This window comes from Panulirus ornatus, chromosome 12 (genome assembly GCF_036320965.1).
Source record: "Panulirus ornatus isolate Po-2019 chromosome 12, ASM3632096v1, whole genome shotgun sequence".
NCBI classification, from domain to species: Eukaryota; Metazoa; Arthropoda; class Malacostraca; order Decapoda; family Palinuridae; genus Panulirus; species Panulirus ornatus.
In genome coordinates, this window is record NC_092235.1 from 19,530,837 (window position 1) to 19,551,595 (window position 20,759).

At 40.5% G+C, this 20,759-nt stretch overlaps 1 protein-coding gene across 1 annotated transcript in view; it reads left to right on the top strand.

Moving 5' to 3' along the window:
• Positions 1–20,759, top strand: part of LOC139751828 (uncharacterized) — a 1,080,599-nt gene that overhangs the window by 651,286 nt on the left and 408,554 nt on the right. The window contains 4 exon segments of the mRNA XM_071667449.1: positions 2,039–2,092; positions 2,637–2,723; positions 3,206–3,268; positions 4,234–4,308. Of these exon segments, the coding sequence (XP_071523550.1) occupies positions 2,039–2,092; positions 2,637–2,723; positions 3,206–3,268; positions 4,234–4,308 (279 nt within the window).

A 20,759-nucleotide genomic window follows, 5' to 3' on the forward strand; every position in this document is an offset into this window, starting at 1 on the left:
AAGCACATAAAGATTCAAAAGAAACCTTTATCAATGGTTAAAAACAGATCCTTATGAATCCAGGATTAACACTTAGGCAATGGACATGGTGGTTGAAAAAAATGCAGGTTGTCTGTTGTTTGAACAGTGTCATTGCATGACTAATTGAAGCCCATTTTTTTCCAGACCAAAGTTTCCCCCATCTAATTCTTATTTATGGATTATGCCGTAAACAGCTTAACATTAATATCCCGCACTCAAATATGTAGATTAGATTCTTTGATTCATAAACTACTGACTGACATTTTACTGGTAAATTAGAATTTCACAATATTTAGAGGTAGATGTGTTGGAGTGAAAGGGAGGTGAAGTGAACGGTTTATCAAACCTACCTTCCAAAATAGCTTTATCCATTTCAGTATGTGATATTTATATTTGTCGATTTATTTAGCTTTATTGGTAGGTAGTAGCTGGTAGGCAGCCAGCGACCAGGGAGGTATATTACCAGTAGTATTCGCCTGGGTATCAGAGGGGTTAGTGACATCTGCTTAGTGAGCCAGCACTTTAGTGGTTGTCAAGTTGCACTCCTCTGACTCAGGTAGCTGTCTTTTTTTTCTGCCTCAGTAACATGGACTTCTGGCATTCTGTCCACAAACACAATCTCTCCTTGTCATTGTAACACTTGGAGCTCCTTATTAGGTGACCATCAGTGGCTGGAATATGATAAAATTCTTGTTTTACATTATTATTATGAAAGGCATAATAACTGAGACCTGATAATGTACTTAAATATTTCATTCTTAATTGAAAAAAATATTAATTTTTTCATATTTGTTGCTATTGCAAAAAGTTATCATTCATTGAATATGTACCCTAATTCTTGGAAGCTACTATTGTTAAACAATGCTGTATGAACATTTATTCTGTGTTATCATTAGCATACATTGATGTAAGTTGCAAGATAGGTGAGAATGTTCAAGACAGGTTTCCATAAATATAAAACTCCTCCCACGCCACTCCAAATAGATAGTTACACAAACATGCGCATGCATACCCATCCATTTGGTAACAAAGGCAAAGTGGTGTGAATTACATATTAATTGGTTCCTTATGTACCATTTGGAAAATTATAGGTGATTATGTAAAGAGAACCATAAAGATAGTAGATTAAAATGCACGCTATTTCAGATGATCGAGAGGTAAAGTGAATGTGGATTCTTATGTAGGTTAGAGATCTTTAGTGCAATACTTACATTCATAGACATATTAACTTATCAACCTATGGCTCTGTTAGGTGCCTCACACTCACACTAAGAAAAATCTTTATACTGATAGAAGGACAAATGGTTATGTGGTAGAATGTGGAGGGTTGGTATTTGTCAGTTAGCCATGCTGCAACTTTTATCATTCCTTTATATACATATGAACACTTACTTTAATGTGGCTGATGTTTGATTAATGATGATAATCCATATTGCATTGGTTTTGATGATATTGGTGAAAAAAATACAAAAAATCCCTTTTTGAATGTTTCTTGAACAACATACAACATAACTGATGCTAACACATGTTTATGTACACAGTGCTGTTTTCTGCCTGGTTATATCCACAGAGGTCCAGGTTTGTAGGATAATGATCCAAATACAGGTAGATTTCAAAATGGTGTGGGAGAAAAATGGTGCATCTTTCTGATAGATAAGTTATAGAGTGATTTTTTGTGATATCTTGAACTGTATATTTACTTTCCTATCTCAGTGTATGTTTGTGTAATAAGTCCTACCTTTCATGTCTGTGTTTCAAAAGTTCAACAGTTTTCTAGGCTGAATTCAAAAGTTTGTTCTAGAATTTTTAACCTTTAAGGGTGAAATGTAGCAAGTCAGGAATCAGTGAAAGAGGGAAGAGAAAAGAGAGAAAATTGGCCCTTAACTGATGAGAAGTTCTTGAATCACTGTTTGGAAATGAAATAAAGGGAAGACTTTGTTGCACACTTACACTAGCCTAGAATGTAAGAATTATTGGTTTCATCTTCAACATCGTAATGACAGTCACATGCTTTCAGACGACACTTACCTACGACCAGACACAAAGCCGCCAAAATTAGGAAGGGGTAGAGGTACAGTAGAAAATGACAGATTTTTGTGTTTTTCTCTTTTTTTATAACCAAGCTTTTTTCATTTTTGCAAGAATATACCTTCTGGCACGAAACATATTTTTCTACTTTAATCTATAAAATCTAAATTGAATGTTTAACACCCTATGTAAATAATCTCTGACTTTTCAACTTGTACCTAAATCCTGATGTAATACCTCGGGTAACTTTTTTCAGATGTTGTAACTTACACAGAAGGTGAAAATTATCACAAATTTGGAAAGCTAGTGCATGCCCCACATGTCTCCTATAAGGCTCTGTCAAACCTGTACTGTAAGAGCATTTTGATATCATAGTCAAGTAAAATAGATATTTTTGAGCGTACATGTACTTTACAGTCACCATCCTCATTTTTACTATATTTTTTTATTGTTTATATTGTGTATTTATGTAATGATATGTGTAAGGTCCGTTGTGATGTACATACAGTATTTACACGTATAACCGCATGGACAAATGGTCTGATGAAATACTTGGCGATTATGATGATAGCGTTTTCCTCTTTCAGAAAAATCAGTCTCGTTTGAAAAATCCGTGTCATTCAGTGACGACCTTCCAGATTTGAGTACTCCGCCTAAACAACATGTTCCTGCAGGTAATAGTTACCCCAATTTAACCCTTCAAGAGTTTCGTTTACATTCTATCTTGATGTTCCAGTTTTTCCGGACCTTTTTTTATAAATCTTCATGGAAGGTCAATGCGCGTGATGTTTAGAGATGTTTACAGTGAAAGAATCATGTAATGTTTTGTACTCTGTAAAAATTTTTATACTGTTTTCCCTGGCATTTGGTGTTTATATCCTCTGTGTTTGTCCTGAAATTATTACAACAGTAGATGGATTAAGCTTGGAGTGCTTCTTTTTATTTTTTTTTGAGCATGGAGAATGGACAGGGATTTGTGTGGTTTGATTTCAGTAACATAATTCGTATCACAATTTTCTATAGTCATAATAGAAATAACACCCCTAGCCATTCACATAGTACTATATGCAGCATTTCAATAATTTAATAATACTGCTCGTTTTCATAATGCTTAATTTATCTGTTTTTTGGACTAATCCATTTTCTATGACTGTAGCTGAGAAACAGCCTATCAAGCCGGCCATCAAGTGCTCAACTCTTCCACGGATGTCTTCCCAAGGTGAGTTGCGTTCAGTATTATTTTCCTCTTATAACAGCCAACTTCTTAAAACCTCACTCTCCTCCATTTTATATCATCTTCATCAAATAATTTCTGTTACTGTAAATATAAGTGCGTTAAATCGCATGAGTTTGTTTCTTTTGTTTAAAAGAGGTATGTTACTCTTACTCAGTTGCCATAATTAACTTTGCATTTGTAATTGCTTGTGTAAATAAATTTATCACTACAGTGTTTAACAAGCACAGTCATTTGAAAATAGTAATGATAAGTGTAACTGATTTTTGCATACAAATAAAATTCTCTTCATTATGAGTAGGTAGATAAACCCAAAAATCGCTTCATGGTGAATTGGCAGATAAATCTCAAAAGTACCACACGTGCAAGACAGGGAACGTATCTTGCATGCTCCATGGATGAAAATTGTGTTTTCATTATGAAAAAGGGAATTTGTAGATTGCTGACTAAAGCAAACTGCAAGTTTCTAAGGCCTTAGAAAATAGAAGTTGCATATATTTGAGTATAAGACTTTAGTAGACACAGAGAATATGTTTGATTTAATGGTATAGACTCTCAAGGAAATTTATCGTCATTTACAATTCACTATTTCTCAAATAAAAATTTCATTACTCCAATTTTTCTATTTTCTGACATTGTGAAAGCACATTTTCAGATGTAGTATGATTACCATGAACAGATTAATATAGTTAGATACTAAGTGAGAGCTAAGTAAATTTACCTGACAATAGTATAAACTAAGATGGATGCTCTTAGAAGTGCATGAAGTAATTTGATATAAGTAAGCAGTAATACACTGAAAAGAAGAGCATGTCAGTCTGATTCTCTTTGGTAAGATGTCAAGTATACTAAATTTTAGTTTTTATTCCAAATCTTTCCATCTAGTCATCTAATCTCTCTCAACTGTTTATTATGTTTGTTTTTCTTTTTCCTGCCTTGTGTTTGTGAAGTCCCGCCTGCACATGCCTGGCTCTCCCCTCCAGTGCGCAGGCGCGAAGCCAGACGCCCCATGACGTCAGTGCCAGGTGTGATGTGCCAGATTTTTTTGTGTTGTTATGTTTTGACTTTTGTTTGTCTTCTTTCCCCTGCCTCTTATGTTTCCATGTTGTTTTGATAGCTTAAATCATGCGCAGATTAAAAAACTGATATCTAAATTGAGAATCATTTGCGTATTTTAAATGAGAGCTATAAAAATTCTGTAAACCCATGTGGCACTATTTTAAGAAATCCAACAGAAATGTAGTCTAATGTTAAACTACAACAAATGCTGCAGGCCAAAATGTTTGGCTTTTCCATACATTTATCCCTTTTCATAATGCACTAATCTATGAGAACTTCATCTATGAAATAAGACACAGAACAAATCGTGAGCTTGTAGGCAGTATGATATGATAAGGTAGAGCAACCAGGTAATGCAAGAATACTTTCACACTTTGTGGTCCCATGCATTAAGTTGGTTATGCTTGTGCTCTGGAAAGCAACTGCTTTTTCATCATCAAAATGTCCCTGGGGATGGAGGAGAAAGAATACATCCCATGTATTCCCTACGTGTCATAGAAAGTAACTAAAAGGGGGGGGGGGGGGAATCCTACCCTCCCATTTTTTTGATTTTCCAAAAGAAGGAACAGAGAAGGAGGCTCAGTCCTCTGTTCTTAACGCTACCCACTAATGCAAGAAATGTTGAATTTATATAAAAAAGAATATATATATATATATATATATATATATATTGGTAAAGTGTGTGAAAGAAGAAAGTTAAGAGTAAATGTGAATAAGAGCAAAGTTATTAGGTACAGTAGGGTTGAGGGTCAAGTCAATTGGGAGGTAAGTTTGAATGGAGAAAAACTGGAGGAAGTAAAGTGTTTTAGATATCTGGGAGTGGATATGGCAGCGGATGGAACCATGGAAGCGGAAGTGAATCATAGGGTGGGGGAGGGGGCGAAAATCCTGGGAGCCTTGAAGAATGTTTGGAAGTCGAGAACATTATCTCAGAAAGCAAAAATGGGTATGTTTGAAAGGAATAGTGGTTCCAACAATTTTGTATGGTTGCGATGCGTGGGCTATAGATAGAGCTGTGCGCAGGAGGGTGGATGTGCTGGAAATGAGATGTTTGAGGACAATATGTGGTGTGAGGTGGTTTGATCGAGTAAGTAATGTAAGGGTAAGAGAGATGTGTGGAAATAAAAAGAGCGCGGTTGAGAGAGCAGAAGAGGGTGTTTTGAAATGGTTTGGGCACATGGAGAGAATGAGTGAGGAAAGATTGACCAAGAGGATATATGTGTCGGAGGTGGAGGGAACGAGAAGTGGGAGACCAAATTGGAGGTGGAAAGATGGAGTGAAAAAGATTTTAAGTGATCGGGGCCTGAACATGCAGGAGGGTGAAAGGCGGGCAAGGAATAGAGTGAATTGGATCGATGTGGTAGACTGGGGTCGACATGCTGTCAGTGGATTGAATCATGGCATGTGAAGCGTCTGGGGTAAATCATGGAAAGCTGTGTAGGTATGTATATTTGCGTGTGTGGACGTATGTATATACATGTGTATGGGGGGGTTGGGCCATTTCTTTCATCTGTATATATATATATATATATATATATATATATATATATATATATATATATATATATATATATTATCCCTGGGGATAGGGGAGTAAGAATACTTCCCACGTATTCCCTGCGTGTCGTAGAAGGCGACTAAAAGGGGAGGGAGCGGGGGACTGGAAATCCTCCCCTCTCCTTTTTCTTTTTTTTTTTTTTTCCTCCATGTATTTTAACTTTCTAAAAGGGGAAACAGAAGAAGGAGTCACGCGGGGAGTGCTCATCCTCCTTGAAGGTTCAGATTGGGGTGTCTAAATGTGTGTGGATATAACCAAGATGAGAAAAAAGGAGAGATGGGTAGTACGTTTAAGGAAAGGAACCTGGATGTTTTGGCTCTGAGTGAAACGAAGCTCAAGGGTAAAGGGGAAGAGTGGTTTGGGAATGTCTTGGGAGTAAAGTCAGGGGTTAGTGAGAGGACAAGAGCAAGGAAAGGAGTAGCACTACTTCTGAAACAGTAGTGGTGGGAGTATGTGATAGGGTGTAAAAAAGTAAACTCTAGATTGATATGGGTAAAACTGAAAGTTGATGGAGAGAGATGGGTGATTATTGGTGCATATGCACCTGGGCATGAGAAGAAAGATCATGAGAGGCAAGTGTTTTGGGAGCAGCCTAGTGAGTGTGTTAGTAGTTTGATGCACAAGACTGTGTTATAGTAATGGGTGATTTGAATGCAAAGGTGAGTAATGTGGCTGTTGAGGGAATAATTGGTGTACATGGGGTGGGTGTTCAGTGTTGTAAATAGAAATGGTGAAGAGCTTGTAGATTTATGTGCAGAAAAAGGACTGGTGATTGGGAATACCTGGTTTAAAAAGAGAGATATACATAAGTATACGTATGTAAGTAGGAGAGATGGCCAGAGAGCATTATTGGATTACGTGTTAATTGATAGGCACGCGAAAGAGACTTTTGGATGTTAATGTGCTGAGAGGTGCAACTGGAGGGATGTCTGATCTTTATCTTGTGGAGGCGAAGGTGAAGATTTGTAGAGGTTTTCAGAAAAGAAGAGAGCATGTTTGGTGAAAACAGTGATGAGAGTAAGTAAACTTGGGAAGGAGACTTGTGTGAGGAAGTACCAGGAGAGACTGAGTACAGAATGGAAAAAGGTGAGAACAAAGGAGGTAAGGTGAGTGGGGGAGGAATGGGATGTATTTAGGGAAGCAGTGATGGCTTGCGCAAAAGATGCTTGTGGCATGAGAAGCGTGGGAGGTGGGCAGATTAGAAAGGATAGTGAGTGGTGGGATGAAGAAATAAGATTGTTAGTGAAAGAGAAGAGAGAGGCATTTGGACGAATTTTGCAGGGAAATAATGCAAATGAGTGGGAGATGTATAAAAGAAAAAGGCTGGACGTCAAGAGAAAGGTGCAAGAGGTGAAGAAAGAGCAAATGAGAGTTGGCGTGAGAGAGTATCATTAAATTTTAGGGAGAATAAAAAGATGTTTTGGAAGGAGGTAAATAATGTGTGTAAGACAAGGGAACAGATGTAAACTTCAGTGAAGGGAGCTAATGGGGAGGTAATAACAAGTAGTGGTAATGTGAGGAGATGGAGTGAGTATTTTGAACGTTTGTTGAATGTGTTTGATGATAGAGTGGCAGATATAGGGTGCTTTGGTCGAGGTGGTGTGCAAAGTGAGAGGGTCAGAATGATTTGGTAAACAGAGAAGAGGTAGTAAAAACTTTGCGGAAGATGAAAGCCAGCAAGGCAGCGGGTTTGGATGGTATTGCAGTGGAATTTATGAAAAAGGGGGTGACTGTATTGTTGAGTGGTTGGTAAGGTTATTTAATGTATGTATGACTCATGGTGAGGTGCCTGGGGATTGGCGGAATGCTTGCATAATGTCATTGTACAAAGGCAAAGGGGATAAAAGTGAGTGCTCAAAATACAGAGGTATAAGTTTGTTGATTATTCCTGGGAAATTATATGGGAGGGTTTTGAGTGAGAGGGTGAAGACATGTACAGAGCATCAAACTGGGGAAGAGCAGTGTGATTTCAGAAGTGGTAGAGGATGTGTGGATCAGGTGTTTGCTTTGATGAATGTATGTAAGAAATACTTAGAAAAGCAAATGGATTTGTATGTAGCATCTATGGATCTGGAGAAGGCATATGACAGAGTTGATAGGGATGCTTTGTGGAAGGTTTTTATTGAGGATGTAAGGTATGTGTACGTGTAGGAAGAGAGGAAAGTGATTGGTTCTCAGTGAATGTAGGTTTGCAGCAGAGGTATGTGATGTCTCCATGATTGTTTAATTTTTTATGGATGGGGTTGTTAGGGAGGTGAGTACAAGAGTTTTGGAAAGAGGGGCAAGTATGTAGTCTGTTGTGGATGAGAGAGCTTGGGAAGTGAGTCAGTTGTTGTTCTCTGATGATACAGCGCTGGTGGCTGATTTGTGTGAAAAACTGCAGAAGCTGGTGACTGAGTTTGGTAAAGTGTGTGAAAGATGAAAGCTGAGAGTAAATGTGAATAAGAGCAAATGTATTAGGTACAGCAAGGTTGAGGGACAAGTCAATTTAGAGGTAAGTTTGAATGGAGAAAAACTGGAGGAAGTGAAGTGTTTTAGATGTCTGGGAGTGGATTTGGCAGCAGATGGAACCATGGAAGTGGAAGTGAATCATAGGGTGGGGAGGGGTCGAAAATTCTGGGAGCCTTGAAGAATGTGTGGAAGTCGAGAACATTATCTCGGAAAGCAAAAATGGGTATGTTTGAAGGAATAGTGGTTCCAACAGTGTTATATGATTGCAAGGCGTGGGCCATAGATAGAGTTGTGGGAGGAGGGTGGATGTGGTGGAAATGAGATGTTTGAAGACAATATGTGGTGTGAGGGTGGTTTGATCGAGTAAGTAATAATAGGGTAGGAGAGATGTGTGGTAATAAAAAGAGTGTGGTTGAGAGAGCAGAAGAGGGTGTTTTGAAATGGTTTGGTCACATGGAGAGAATGAGTGAGGAAAGATTGACCAAGAGGATATATGTGTCAGAGGTGAAGGGAACGAGGAGAAGTGGGAGACCAAATTGGAGATGGAAAGATGGAGTGAAAAAGATTTTGAGTGATCGGGGCCTGAACATGCAGGAGGGTGAAAGGCGTGGAAGGAATACAGTGAATTGGAATGATGTGTTATACTGGGGTCGACGTGCTGTCAGTGGATTGAACCAGGGCATGTGAAGCGTCTGGGGTAAACCATGGAAAGTTGTGTGGGGCCTGGATGTGGAAGGGGAGCTGTGGTTTTGGTGCATTATACATGACAGCTAGAGACTTGAGCGTGAACGAATGTGGCCTTTGTTGTCTATTCCTCGCGCTACCTTGTGCACATGCGGGGGGAGGGGGATGTTATTTCATGTGTGGCGGGGTGGCGACGGGAATGAATAAAGGCAGACAGTATGAATTATGTACATGTGTGTATATGTATATGTCTGTGTGTGTATATATATATATATATATATATATATATATATATATTCTTTTCTTTCTTTCATACTATTCGCCATTTCCCGCGATAGCGAGGTAGCATTAAGAACAGAGGAATGGGCCTTTGAGGGAATATCCTCACCTGACCCCCTTCTCTGTTCCTTGTTTTGGAAGAAAAAAAAAAAAAAAAAAACAAGAGGGGAGGATTTCCAGCCCCCCGCTCCCAATATAATTTTTTTTTTTTTATACTTAGCGACAAAGTATAAAAAAAAAAAAAAAAAAAAAAAAAAAAAAAAAACGAGAGGGGAGGATTTCCAGCCCCCCGCTCCCTTCCCTTTTAGTCGCCTTCTACGACACGCAGGGAATACGTGGGAAGTATTCTTTCTCCCCTATCCCCATATATATATGACTCATGGTGAGGTGCCTGAGGATTGGCGGAATGCGTGCATAGTGCCATTGTACAAAGGCAAAGGGGATAAGAGTGAGTGCTCAGATTACAGAGGTATAAGTTTGTTGAGTATTCCTGGTAAATTATATGGGAGGGTATTGATTGAGAGGGTGAAGGCATGTACAGAGCATCAGATTGGGGAAGAGCAGTGTGGTTTCAGAAGTGGTAGAGGATGTGTGGATCAGGTGTTTGCTTTGAAGAATGTATGTGAGAAATACTTAGAAAAGCAAATGGATTTGTATGTAGCATTTATGGATCTGGAGGAGGCATATGATAGAGTTGATAGAGATGCTCTGTGGAAGGTATTAAGAATATATGGTGTGGGAGGAAAGTTGTTAGAAGCAGTGAAAAGTTTTTATCGAGGATGTAAGGCATGTGTACGTGTAGGAAGAGAGGAAAGTGATTGGTTCTCAGTGAATGTAGGTTTGCAGCAGGGGTGTGTGATGTCTCCATGGTTGTTTAATTTGTTTATGGATGGGGTTGTTAGGGAGGTAAATGCAAGAGTTTTGGAAAGAGGGGCAAGTATGAAGTCTGTTGGGGATGAGAGAGCTTGGGAAGTGAGTCAGTTGTTGTTCGCTGATGATACAGCGCTGGTGGCTGATTCATGTGAGAAACTGCAGAAGCTGGTGACTGAGTTTGGTAGAGTGTGTGGAAGAAGAAAGTTAAGAGTAAATGTGAATAAGAGCAAGGTTATTAGGTACAGTAGGGTTGAGGGTCAAGTCAATTGGGAGGTGAGTTTGAATGGAGAAAAACTGGAGGAAGTGAAGTGTTTTAGATATCTGGGAGTGGATCTGGCAGCGGATGGAACCATGGAAGCGGAAGTGGATCATAGGGTGGGGGAGGGGGCGAAAATTCTGGGGGCCTTGAAGAATGTGTGGAAGTCGAGAACATTATCTCGGAAAGCAAAAATGGGTATGTTTGAAGGAATAGTGGTTCCAACAATGTTGTATGGTTGTGAGGCGTGGGCTATGGATAGAGTTGTGCGCAGGAGGATGGATGTGCTGGAAATGAGATGTTTGAGGACAATGTGTGGTGTGAGGTGGTTTGATCGAGTGAGTAACGTAAGGGTAAGAGAGATGTGTGGAAATAAAAAGAGCGTGGTTGAGAGAGCAGAAGAGGGTATTTTGAAGTGGTTTGGGCACATGGAGAGAATGAGTGAGGAAAGATTGACCAAGAGGATATATGTGTCGGAGGTGGAGGGAACGAGGAGAAGAGGGAGACCAAATTGGAGGTGGAAAGATGGAGTGAAAAAGATTTTGTGTGATCGGGGCCTGAACATGCAGGAGGGTGAAAGGAGGGCAAGGAATAGAGTGAATTGGAGCGATGTGGTATACCGGGGTTGACGTGCTGTCAGTGGATTGAATCAAGGCATGTGAAGCGTCTGGGGTAAACCATGGAAAGCTGTGTAGGTATGTATATTTGCGTGTGTGGACATATGTATATACATGTGTATGGGGGGGGGGTTGAGCCATTTCTTTCATCTGTTTCCTTGCGCTACCTCGCAAACGCGGGAGACAGCGACAAAGTATAATAAGAAAAAAAAAAATATTGAGTGGTTGGGTCATTTTTCGTCTTTTTCCTGGTGCTACTTCACTGACATGGGAAACCGATCAAGTATAACATCAACTGACTGTTATATTTCTTTCTTGTATCTCCCCTAATGATGTGATTATTTTATGAAAGTGCACTTTTATGTTTCATTTCCCCATTGACACACGACAGATAGAGACTGAGTGTGAACGAATGTGGCCTTTTTTCTCTGTTTTCCGGGTGTTACCTCGCTGAAGTAGGGGGTTAGCGATGCTATTTCCTGTGGGGCAGGGTAGCGACGGGAATGGATGAAGGCAAGCAAGTATGAATATGTACAAGTGTATATGTGTATGTATATGTATGTATATATGTATATGTTGATATGTATATATATGTATATGTGCGTATATGGGCGTTTATGTATATATGAGTGGATGGGCCATTCTTCATCGGTTTCCTAGTGCTACCTTGCTGACACGGAAATGACTATTAAGTATAAAAGATAAACATATATATTTTTTTCATATTTCTACGCCATTTCCGGTGTTAGCAAGGTAGCATTAAGAACAGAGGACTGATCCTTAGAGGGAATATCCTCCCTTGGCCCCCATTTCTGTTCCTTCTTTTGGAAAATTCAGTCCCTTCTGTGACATGCAGGGAATACGTGGGAAGTATTTTTTCTCCCCTATCCCCAGGGACAGTAGATATATATATTTCATTATACTTAATCAGTTTCCTGCATTAGCGAGGTAGTGCCAGGAAACATATCAAGAATGGCCCATCCATTCATATACACATATATGTATACAGAAATGCCCATATGTACACATACACAGACATATACATATATACACATGTACATATTCATACTTGCTTGCCTTTATCCGTTCCTGTCACTATCCCACCACACATCAAATAGTATCGCTACCCCCCACCTCAGCGAGGGAGACGTGAGGTAGACCAAGAAAGCAGACAATAAAGGCCACATTTGTTCACAATCAGTCTCTAGCTGTCATGTGTAATGCACTGAAACCATAGCTCCCTTTCCACATCCAGGCCCCACAAAACTTTTCATGGTTTACCCCAGACGCTTCACATGCCTTGGGTTCAATCCATTGACAGCACGTTGACCCGGGTATACCACATCGTTCCAATTGACTCTGTTCCTTGCACGGCTTTCACCCTTCTGTATGTTAAGGCCCCGATCACTCAAAATTTTTTTTCACTCCATCCTTCCACCTCCAGTTTGGTCTCCCACTTCTCATTCACTCCACCTCTGACACATATATCCTCTTTGTCCATCTTTCCCCATTCATTCTCTCCATGTGACCAAATACTTTCAGTACACCCTTTTCTGCTCTCTCAACCACATTCTTTTTTTTACCACACATCTCTCTTACCCTTTCATTACTTACTCGATCAAACCACCTCACCACATATTGTCCTCAAACATCTCATTTCCAGTGCACCCACTCTCCTTCGTGCAACCCTGTCAATAGCCCATGCCTCACAGCCATATAACATTGTTGGAATAGCTATTCTTTCAAACAAAGCCATTTTTGCTCCGAAATACTGTTCTCGCCTTCCACACATTCTTCAATGTCCCAGAACCTTTGCCCCCTCCCCCACCCTGTGACTCACTTCCACTTCCATGGTTGCATCTGCAGCTAAATCCACTCCCAGATATCTAAAACACTTCAATTCTACTTTTTCTCCATTCAAACTTGCCTCCCAATAAACTTGTCCCTCAACATACTGGAGGGTGAAAGGCGCACAAGCAATAGAGTGTATTGGAACGATGTGGTATACCAGGGCCAACGTGCTGTCAATGGATTGAACCAGGGCATGTGAAGCATATTGGGTAAACCATGGAAAGTTTTGTGAGGGCTGGATGTGGACCAGGGCATGTGAAGCGTCTGGGGTAAACCATGGAAAGATTTGTGGGGCCTGGATGTGGAAAGGGAGCTACGGGTTCGGTGCATTACACATTATAGCTGGAGACTGAGTGTGAACGAATGTGGCCTTTGTTGTCTTTTCCTAGCACTGCCTCATGCTCACGCGGGGGGAGGGGGTGCCATTTCATGTGTGGCGGGAATGGATGAAGGCAGCATGTATATGTACATGTGTATATATGTATATGTCTTGTGTATGTATATGTATGTATGCATTGAAATGTATAGGTATGCATATGTGGACATTTACGTATATACATGTGTATGTGGGTGGGTTGGGCCATTCTTTCATCTGTTTCCTTCCACTACCTATATATATATAAAGAGTGTTGTTGAGAGAGCAGAAGAGGGTGTGTTGAAATGGTTTTAAAATAAAGAGAAAATGAGCGAGGGAAGGTTGACAAAGAGGATATACTTGTCAGAGATGGAGGGAACGAGGAGAAGCAGGAGACCAAATTGAAGGTAGAGGATGGAGTGAAAAAGATTTTGAGTGATCGGGACCTGAACATGCAGGAGGGTGAGAGGCATGCAAGGAATAGAGTGAATTTCAACAATGTGGTATACCAGGGTCAATGTGCTGTCAGTGTACTGAACCAGGGCATGTGAACGTCTGGGGTAAACTATGAAAAGGTCTGTGGGAGCTGTGGTTTTGGTGCATTACGTATGACAGCTAGAGACTGAGTGTAAACGAATGTATCCATTTTTTTTGTTTGTTTCTTTCCTGGTGCTACCTCACTGATGCAGGGGGTAACAATGCTGTTTTCTGTGGATCGGGGTGGTGCCAGGAATGGATGAAGGCAAGCAAGTACGAATATGTACATTTGTATATATATAATGTGTATATATGTGATCCTTTCCAACATGTATGTATGTGTGTATATGTTATGTATATGTATATATATGTACGTGTATGTGCATTTATGTGTGTCTATGAGTAGATATATCATTCTTCATCTGTTTCTTGGCGCTACCTTGCTGAAGCAGGAAACAGCAACCAAGTATAATGAATAGATAGATAATTATATGTGTATGTACTTTTATATGTTTTTTCTTACATATTCAACATTTCCCGCGTTAGCGAGGTAGCGTTAAGAACAGAGGGCTGAGCTTTAGAGGGAGTATCCTCACTTGGCCCCCTTCTCTGTTCCTTCTTTTGGAAAATTAAAATGAGAGATAAGGATTTCCAGCCCCCACTTCCTCTCCTTTTAGTCACCTTTACGACACGCAGGGAATACGTGGGAAGTATTCTTTCCCTTATCCCCAGGGATATGTGGTGTGAGGCGGTTTGATCGAGGAAGTAATGAAAGGGTAAGAGAGATGTGTGGTAATAAAAAAGAGTGCGGTTGAGAGAGCAGAAGAGGGTGAGGAAAGATTGACAAAGAGGATATATGTGACAATGGTGAGGAAAGATTGACAAAGAGGATAAATGTGTCAGAGTTGGAGGGAACGAGGAGAAATGGGAGACCAAATTGGAGGTTGAAGGAGGGAGTGAAAAAGATTTTGAGTGATCAGGGCCTGAACATACGGGAGGGTGAAAGGCGGGCAAGGAATAGAGTGAATTGGAACGATGTGGTATACTGGGGTAGACGTTCTGTCAGTGGATTGAACCAGGGCATGTCAGCATCTGGAGTAAACCATGGAAAGTATTCCGGGGCTTGGATGTGGAAAGGGAGGTGTGGTTTCGGTGCATTATACATGACAGCTAGAGACTGAGTGTGAACGAATGTGGCCTTTGTTGTCTTTTCCTATTGCTGCCTCATGCTCACGTGGGGGGAGGGGGTGCCATTTCATGTGTGGCAGGAATGGATGAAGGCAGCATGTATATGTACATGTGTATATATGTATATGTCTTGTGTATGTATATGTATGTATACATTGAAATGTATAGGTATGTATATGTGCATATGTGGACATTTACGTATATACATGTGTATGTGGGTGGGTTGGGCCATTCTTTCATCTGTTTCCTTCCACTACCTATATATATAAAGAGTGTTGTTGAGAGAGCAGAAGAGGGTGTGTTGAAATGGTTTTAACATAAAGAGAGAATGAGCGAGGGAAGGTTGACAAAGAGGATATATTTGTCAGAGGTGGAGGGAACGAGGAGAAGCAGGAGACCAAATTGAAGGTAGAGGATGGAGTGAAAAAGATTTTGAGTGATCGGGACCTGAACATGCAGGAGGGTGAGAGGCATGCAAGGAATAGGGTGAATTTCAACGATGTGGTATACCAGGGTCAATGTGCTGTCAGTGTACTGAACCAGGGCATGTGAATGTCTGGGGTAAACTATGAAAAGGTCTGTGGGAGGTGTGGTTTTGTTGCATTACATATGACAGCTAGAGACTGAGTGTAAACGAATGTATCCATTTTTGTTTTGTTTTTGTTTTTTCCTGGTGCTACCTCACTGATGCAGGGGGTAGCAATGCTGTTTTCTGTGGATCGGGGTGGTGCCAGGAATGGATGAAGACAAGCAAGTACGAATATGTACATGTGTATATATATATATATGTGTATATATGTGATCCTTTCCAACATGTATGTATGTGTGTATATGTTATGTATATGTATATATATGTACGTGTATGTGCATTTATGTGTGTCTATGAGTAGATATATCATTCTTCATCTGTTTCTTGGCGCTACCTTGCTGAAGCAAGAAACAGCAATCAAGTATAATGAATAGATAGATAATTATATGTATATGTACTTTTCTATGTTTTTTCATACATATTCAACATTTCCCACATTAGCGAGGTAGCGTTAAGAACAGAGGGCTGAGCTTTAGAGGGAGTATCCTCACTTGGCCCCCTTCTCTGTTCCTTCTTTTGGAAAATTAAAAATGAGAGATAAGGATTTCCAGCCCCCACTTCCTCCCCTTTTAGTCACCTTTTACGACACGCAGGGAATACGTGGGAAGTATGCTTTCCCTTATCCCCAGGGATATGTGGTGTGAGGTGGTTTGATCGAGGAAGTAATGAAAGGGTAAGAGAGATGTGTGGTAATAAAAAAGAGTGCGGTTGAGAGAGCAGAAGAGGGTGAGGAAAGATTGACAAAGAGGATATATGTGACAGTGGTGAGGAAAGATTGACAAAGAGGATAAATGTGTCAAAGTTGGAGGGAACGAGGAGAAATGGGAGACCAAATTGGAGGTTGAAGGAGGGAGTGAAAAAGATTTTGAGTGATCGGGGCCTGAACATACGGGAGGGTGAAAGGCGGGCAAGGAATAGAGTGAATTGGAACAATGTGGTATACTGGGGTGGACGTGCTGTCATTGGATTGAACCAGGGCATGTCAAGCATCTGGAGTAAACCATGGAAAGTTTTGCGGGGCTTGGATGTGGAAAGGGAGGTGTGGTTTCGGTGCATTATACATGACAGCTAGAGACTGAGTGTGAACAAATGTGGCCTTTGTTGTCTTTTCCTAGTGCTACCTTGCACACATGTGGGGGGAGGGGGTTGTCATTTCTTGTGTGGTGGGGTGGCGACGGGAATGAATAAGGGCAGACAGTATGAATTATGTACATGTGTATATATGTATATGTCTGTGTGTGATGTCTCCATGGTTGTTTAATTTTTTATGGATGGGGTTGTTAGGGAGCTGAATGCAAGACTTTTGGAAAGAGGGGCAAGTATGCAGTCTGTTGTGGATGAGAGAGCTTGGGAAGTGAGTCACTTGTTGTTCGCTGATGATACAGCGCTGGTGGCTGATTCATGTGAGAAACTTGCAGAAGCTGGTGACTGAGTTTGGTAAAGTGTGTGAAAGAAGAAAGCTGAGAGTAAATGTGAATAAGAGCAAGGTTATTAGGTACAGTAGGGTTGAGGGACAAGTCAATTGGGAGGTAAGTTTGAATGGAGAAAAACTGGAGGAAGTGAAGTGTTTTAGATATCTGGGAGTGGATTTGGCAGCGGATGGAACCATGGAAGCGGAAGTGAATCATAGGGTGGGGGAGGGGGCAAAAGTTCTGGGAGCGTTGAAGAATGTGTAGAAGATGAGAACATTATCTCAGAAAGCAAAAATGGCTATGTTTGAAGGAATAGTGGTTCCAACAATGTTATATGGTTGCAAGGCGTGGGCTATGGATAGAGTTATGCGGAGGAGGGTGGATGTGCCAGAAATAAGATGTTTGAGGACAATATGTGGTGTGAGGTGATTTGATCGAGTAAGAAATGATAGGGTAAGAGAGATGTGTGGTAATAAATAGAGTGTGGTTGAGAGATCAGAAGAGGGTGTTTTGAAATGGTTTGGTCCCATGGAGAGAATGGGTGGGGAAAGATTGACCAAAAGGATATATTTATCAGAGGTGTAGGGAATGAGGAGAAGTGGGAGACCAAACTGGAGGTGGAAAGATGGAGTGAAAAAGATTTTGAGTGATCCAGGGCCTGAACATGCAGGAGGGTGAAAGGCATGCTAGGAATAGAGTGAATTGGAACAATGTGGTATACTGGGGTCGACGTGCTGTCAATGGATTGAACCAGGGCATGTGAAGCGTCTGGGGTAAACCATGGAAAGTTTTGTGGGGCCTGGATGTGGAAAGGGTGCTGTGGTTTCAGTGCATTATACATGACACCTAGAGCCTGAGTGTGAACGAATGTAGCCTTTGTTGTCTTTTCTTAGCGCTACCTCGCGCAGATTTGGGGGGAGGGGGTTGTTATTTCATGTGTGGCAGGGTGCCAATGGGAATGAATAAAGGCAGACTATGAGTTATGTACATGTGTATACTGTATATGTATATGTCTGTGTGTGTATATAAATGTATACGTTGAGATGTAGGTATGTATATTTGCCCGTGTGGATGTGTATGTGTATACATGTGTATGTGGGTGGGTTGGGCCATTCTTTTGTCTGTTTCCTTGCACTACCTCGCTAATGCAGGAGACAGTGACAAAGTAAATGATAAATGAATAATGAATGGATGGGTCTGTCTTCGTCTGTGTTCCTAACGCTGTCACGCTAATGCGGGAAACAACGATTAAGTATTGTAATGATATGATTATATACATCACTGGGAGGGGAGAGAGAACTCTGCCTCTGTATTCCTGCATGTCATAGGATGGTGCAGGGGGTTGCAGACTCCCTCTTGTATTTCAATTTCTGAAAGATGGAATAGAAGAAGCCAAGCACAGAGTGCTCTTCCTCAAAGGCTCAAGCTGGGGTGTCCAAATGTGTGTGGATGTAACCACAATGAGAAGAGAGGTGAGTTAGGTAGTATGTTTGAGGAAAGAAACCTTGAATTTTTTGGCTCTGAGTGAAACAAAGTTCAAAGGTTGCTGTGGAAGAATGTTTTGGAAGTGTCTTAGAAATAAAGTCAGGGGTTGGTGAGAGGACAAGAGCCAAGGAATGAGTAACACTACTTCTGAAGCTGGAGTTGTAAGAATGTGTGGAAGAGTTTAAGGAAGTAAATTCTAGACTGATTTCAGTAAGAATGGAAGTGGCTGGTGAGAGATGGGTGATTATTAGTGCTTAAGAACCTGTACATGGGAGGAAAGATCATGAGAGGTAAGTGTTTTAGGAGCAGCTGGTTAAGTGTTCTTGCAGTGTTTATGCAAAATTTTATGCGTTAGTGATGGATGATTTGACTGTTTGGTGAGTGATGGGGGGTATGGGGTATTCTGTATGATGAATGGAGATGGTGAACAGCTTATGGAGCTGTGTGCTGAAGAAGGACTAATGTTTGGGAGTACCTGGTTTAAATAGAGGGACATAGAAAAGGGTACATATGTGAGTAGGAGAGATGGTCAGCTGGCATTATTGGTTTTCGTGTTCATTGATAGGCATGTAAAAGAGAGACTTTTGGATGTTTTGTGCTGGGAGGAGCAGCTGGTGGGGTGTTTCATTACTTTCTTATGGAGGGAATGATAAAGATTTGTAGAGGTTTTAGGGAATTAGGAAACAATGTTGATAAGAGAATGGTGAACATAAGTAAACGTGGAAGAGACTTTTGTGAAGAAATACAAGGAGAGATTGAATGTAAAATGGCAAAAGGTGAGAGTCATTGAAACAATGGGTGTGGATGAGGAATAGGAGGTAATTAGGGAAGTGGTGCTGGCATGAGCGAGGGATGCATGTGGCATGTGAAAGGTGGAAGGAGGGCAGATTAGTGGAAGTATGAAGATGTAAAGTTGCTGGTGAAGCAGAAAATGGCGGTTTCTGGGTATTACTTACAGAGAAAGAGTGAAAATGTTTGGATGATGTACAAGTAAGTGGCAGGAGGTTAAGAGGAAGTTGCAGGGGTTGAAAAATAGGGCAAATGAGAGCTGGGGTGAATGAGTATCAGTAAAGTTTAGGGAGAATAAGATGTTTTGGAAGGAGTTTAATCATGTGAAAAATAGAGGAGAATGAATAAAAACATCGGTGAAAGATGCAAAAGGTGAATTGGTGACAGGTAATGATGAAGTGAGGAGGAGGTGGAGTGAGTATTTTGAAGGATTGTTGAATGTGTTTGATGATAGGGTGGCACACGTTGGATGTTTGGGTCAGGGTGATATGCGAAGTGAGAGAGACATGGAGAGTAGTTTGATGAACAGAGAAGAGGTGATGAAAGCCTTACCTAGGATGAAATGTAGTAAGATGGCTGGAGTGGATGGTATTTGTTGAATTTATTAAGAATGGGAATGACTTTATGTATTTGATTGGTTAATTAGGATTTTCACTGTATGTATGGATTATGATGAAGTGCCTGAGGACTAGCAGACTGGATGTATAGTGCCCCTTTATAAAGGCAAGGGGGATAAAAATGTGAGGGTCCAAACTACAGAGGTGTAAGTTTGTTGAGTGTGCATGGTAAGTTGTTTGTGAGGGTAGTGATTGAGAGAGTGAAGGCATGTACAAAGCATCAGAGTGGATAGGAAAAGTATGGTTTTAGAAGTGGTAGAGGATGTGTGGATGAAGTGTTTGCTTTGAAGAATGAGTGTGAGAAATATTTTGCAAAACAGATAGATTTGTATGTGGCATTCATGGATCTTGAGAAAGCATGTGAAAGGGTTGATAGAGATGCCTTTTGGAAGATTTTAAGAATATGTGTTGTGGGAGGAAAGGTGCTAGAAGCAGAGAAATTTTTATAAAGGGTGAAAGATATTTGCATAAGTAGAAGATTAGAGTGAATGGTTCTAAGTGATGGTTGGTCTGTGGCAGTGATGTGTAGATTATAAGTTGAGAAAAGAAAGTGTTACTTGTACATAGCTTAGGGGTGTGGTTTCAAGTGGGTGTATGTATGTGTATTAGAATTTAATCTTTTTGTTGTGGCTAGTTCAATTTTTTTTTGTTTGTTTGTTTATTGTGTAAATATTTAAGATTCTTGAATTGGCTGCCTCTGCCTTTCTGAAAAATACACCCATCAATGCTTGTAGTGGCATCCCAGACAGATCCTAAAGTCTAAATTTTTTCTGTGCACTGGTCAGTGTAGGTTTAAATGTCAAGGCAGCACGTACAAAATTTGTTCCCTTACAATATGTACTGACTTTTGAGGCTTTTACACATACAAGATGAGTGATAATACTGAAGAAAACCCTTAGTTATCATATATGTTTGGAACAAAAGCACTTCAAAAGA